General features: G+C 37.1%; 1 protein-coding gene across 1 annotated transcript in view; it reads right to left on the bottom strand.

Moving 5' to 3' along the window:
- Nucleotides 1–2,123, bottom strand: part of ELL2 (elongation factor for RNA polymerase II 2) — a 111,397-nt gene that overhangs the window by 48,318 nt on the left and 60,956 nt on the right. The window contains exon 4 of the mRNA XM_006169874.2: nt 1,078–1,241. Within this exon, the coding sequence (XP_006169936.1) occupies nt 1,078–1,241 (164 nt within the window). The remainder of the gene's footprint in view (nt 1–1,077; nt 1,242–2,123) is intronic.

The raw sequence follows: 2,123 nt of genomic DNA on the forward strand, positions 1-2,123 counted from the left end.
GAAGGTGAAAAATCTCGTTGGTGTTAACTTACTGGGCAAGGAACGGGGCCCCGAGGGTACAGATACCTAGGGAAGCCATGAATTGTTGTTAAACCAAACTAAATGTATCTAAGCTAAGCACCAAGTCCCAGAAGCATTGGCGTTGTTGCAAAGAAATACTTATTAAAGAAAGTAGTGGATCTTCTCAAATCTGAGTACATGCAGCCGGATCAGCAATGGGAAAACTCAGGGTAAAACTACCAACCTTTAGAATGATGCTGATGAATGGATTTGGTTCTTCAAGAGACTGATTTTGTAGGCAATTAAGTTTTAAAATGAATATCCTTTCATCATTTACTGTAGAGTGACTGGTGTTATTAAACTGACCAAGGACTCAAAGAGCTCATCTTCACTCTTAGTAATTCTGGCTGTGACTGTTACTAGTCATTGTGAACTGAGTCCTTAAAGTTGTTAGGGTCACTGCTCATAAAAGAGACGCATTTTGCCCATCTGGTCTTGCTTCCCTTCAATCTGATGGATATTTGAGTGAGTGATGATAAAGACGGTGGGAGTGGACAGACTCTTAATTAATGGAAGGATGAAGGTCACAATTGAGGTACCAAAGAGGTGCCACCCCAATGCCTAGCTGTAAGCTCATTTTAACTCTGGCCATGAAAAGTCCCTGAAGGAGCCTCTGAAGATGTAAGTAAAACCGCCAGTGGGGTTATCAGTTCAATTCTACTGACAGATCCACCGCAGAAATGACATCATCCAGTGACAAAGAAAACACAACGGTACCTCTATTATAACCTCATGAAGTAACGTGGCCAGACCCAGCACTGTAAAATAATCAAGTGCCAACAGAGGATTCAGGATTTAGGAAATCTAAATTTGAAAATCTGTTCAACTTACCAGCACTCTGAAAAGAAGAGATGACTTTAAAAAAACAAACAAACAAACAAACAAACCAGGCTAATGAAAAGGTTTGGACAACAAATTTCTGTGTTTTCATTTAAGTTAATGTTACCAGTATTTACCTAGAGTGATCCTGAATTACTCCAATCAATCATCGAGAGGGAGAAGGGTATCTATACAAACCTACATATGGTCCACCGGGTTTGATAACTTTTGTGCTTCGGTTGCGGGATTCCTCTTCTGCCTGGGTCATTCTTTCCCGTGTCATCTGATACGAGTCATTCGTTGCGCACACTGTAATTTTATCTTGTATAAATCCCAGGCAATTGAGCTGGGAGGCTCCCGAGCTGTCAAGTAAGACAGTGGCTTTGTTAGAGATGACCCTCACTTTGTACACTAAAAGCAAGCAAGAATGATATAATCCTACAACCAGCAGCCCAAATTAGATTCATAATCCTACAACAAGATTAATCTTTAGATGTAAAGATTATTTACAATACTTCAGTTCTTCTTCTTTTCATATCACCTTTTTTTTTTTTTTTTTACTTCATATTCTGAACAAGAGTGAAAAATTAGCTCTCAGAGACCAAACTCATAAAATTTTGGAAAAAAATAATCAGTCCCTGTTGTGCAAAGAGTCTCTGAAGATGTAAGCGAAACTGAGCAAAAGCTAGAGTCCCAGTAGGGTTTGCAGTTCTGGTTTTGCTTAACAGCCAGCTATTTTTAAGAATTACCTATCACTGATATGAGAAATATTCAAAAGTTTACTTTTATTGAAACTAAAATATGCATGATTTAGAACTGAGTACATGAAACTGACTCAATTCTTTTCATTTTTAACCAAGGTATTAATTTTAAGGCAAAAATACTAGGAAATATTAGAGCCTGCTTCCATGTCATTTGCTGAAAGTTCCTAAAATCTGTAGAATTTATTTTTGCCACTTTGTTAAGATGCTATATAAGATGACCTATTTAAATAGTACATATTAAAGAAAATACAGGGCAAGTAATTTTTTGTAGGAATATTAAAAAAAAAACTGTTTTATTGAAATAATTGTGGATAGTAGGACCCAGAAGATGGCTCTATTTCAATATACTCATGTAAAGCGGGGATCATGGTAATAGCCATAAATGATGTTTTTTGTTTTTTAATTTGCTATAAGACATGTTTGCTTATTGGAGTGGAAGAGAAGGAGAGAGAGAGAGAGAGAGAGAGAGAGAGAGAGAGA

The sequence above is a fragment of the Tupaia chinensis genome, unplaced genomic scaffold, assembly GCF_000334495.1.
Source record: "Tupaia chinensis unplaced genomic scaffold, TupChi_1.0 Scaffold147554_1, whole genome shotgun sequence".
NCBI classification, from domain to species: Eukaryota; Metazoa; Chordata; class Mammalia; order Scandentia; family Tupaiidae; genus Tupaia; species Tupaia belangeri.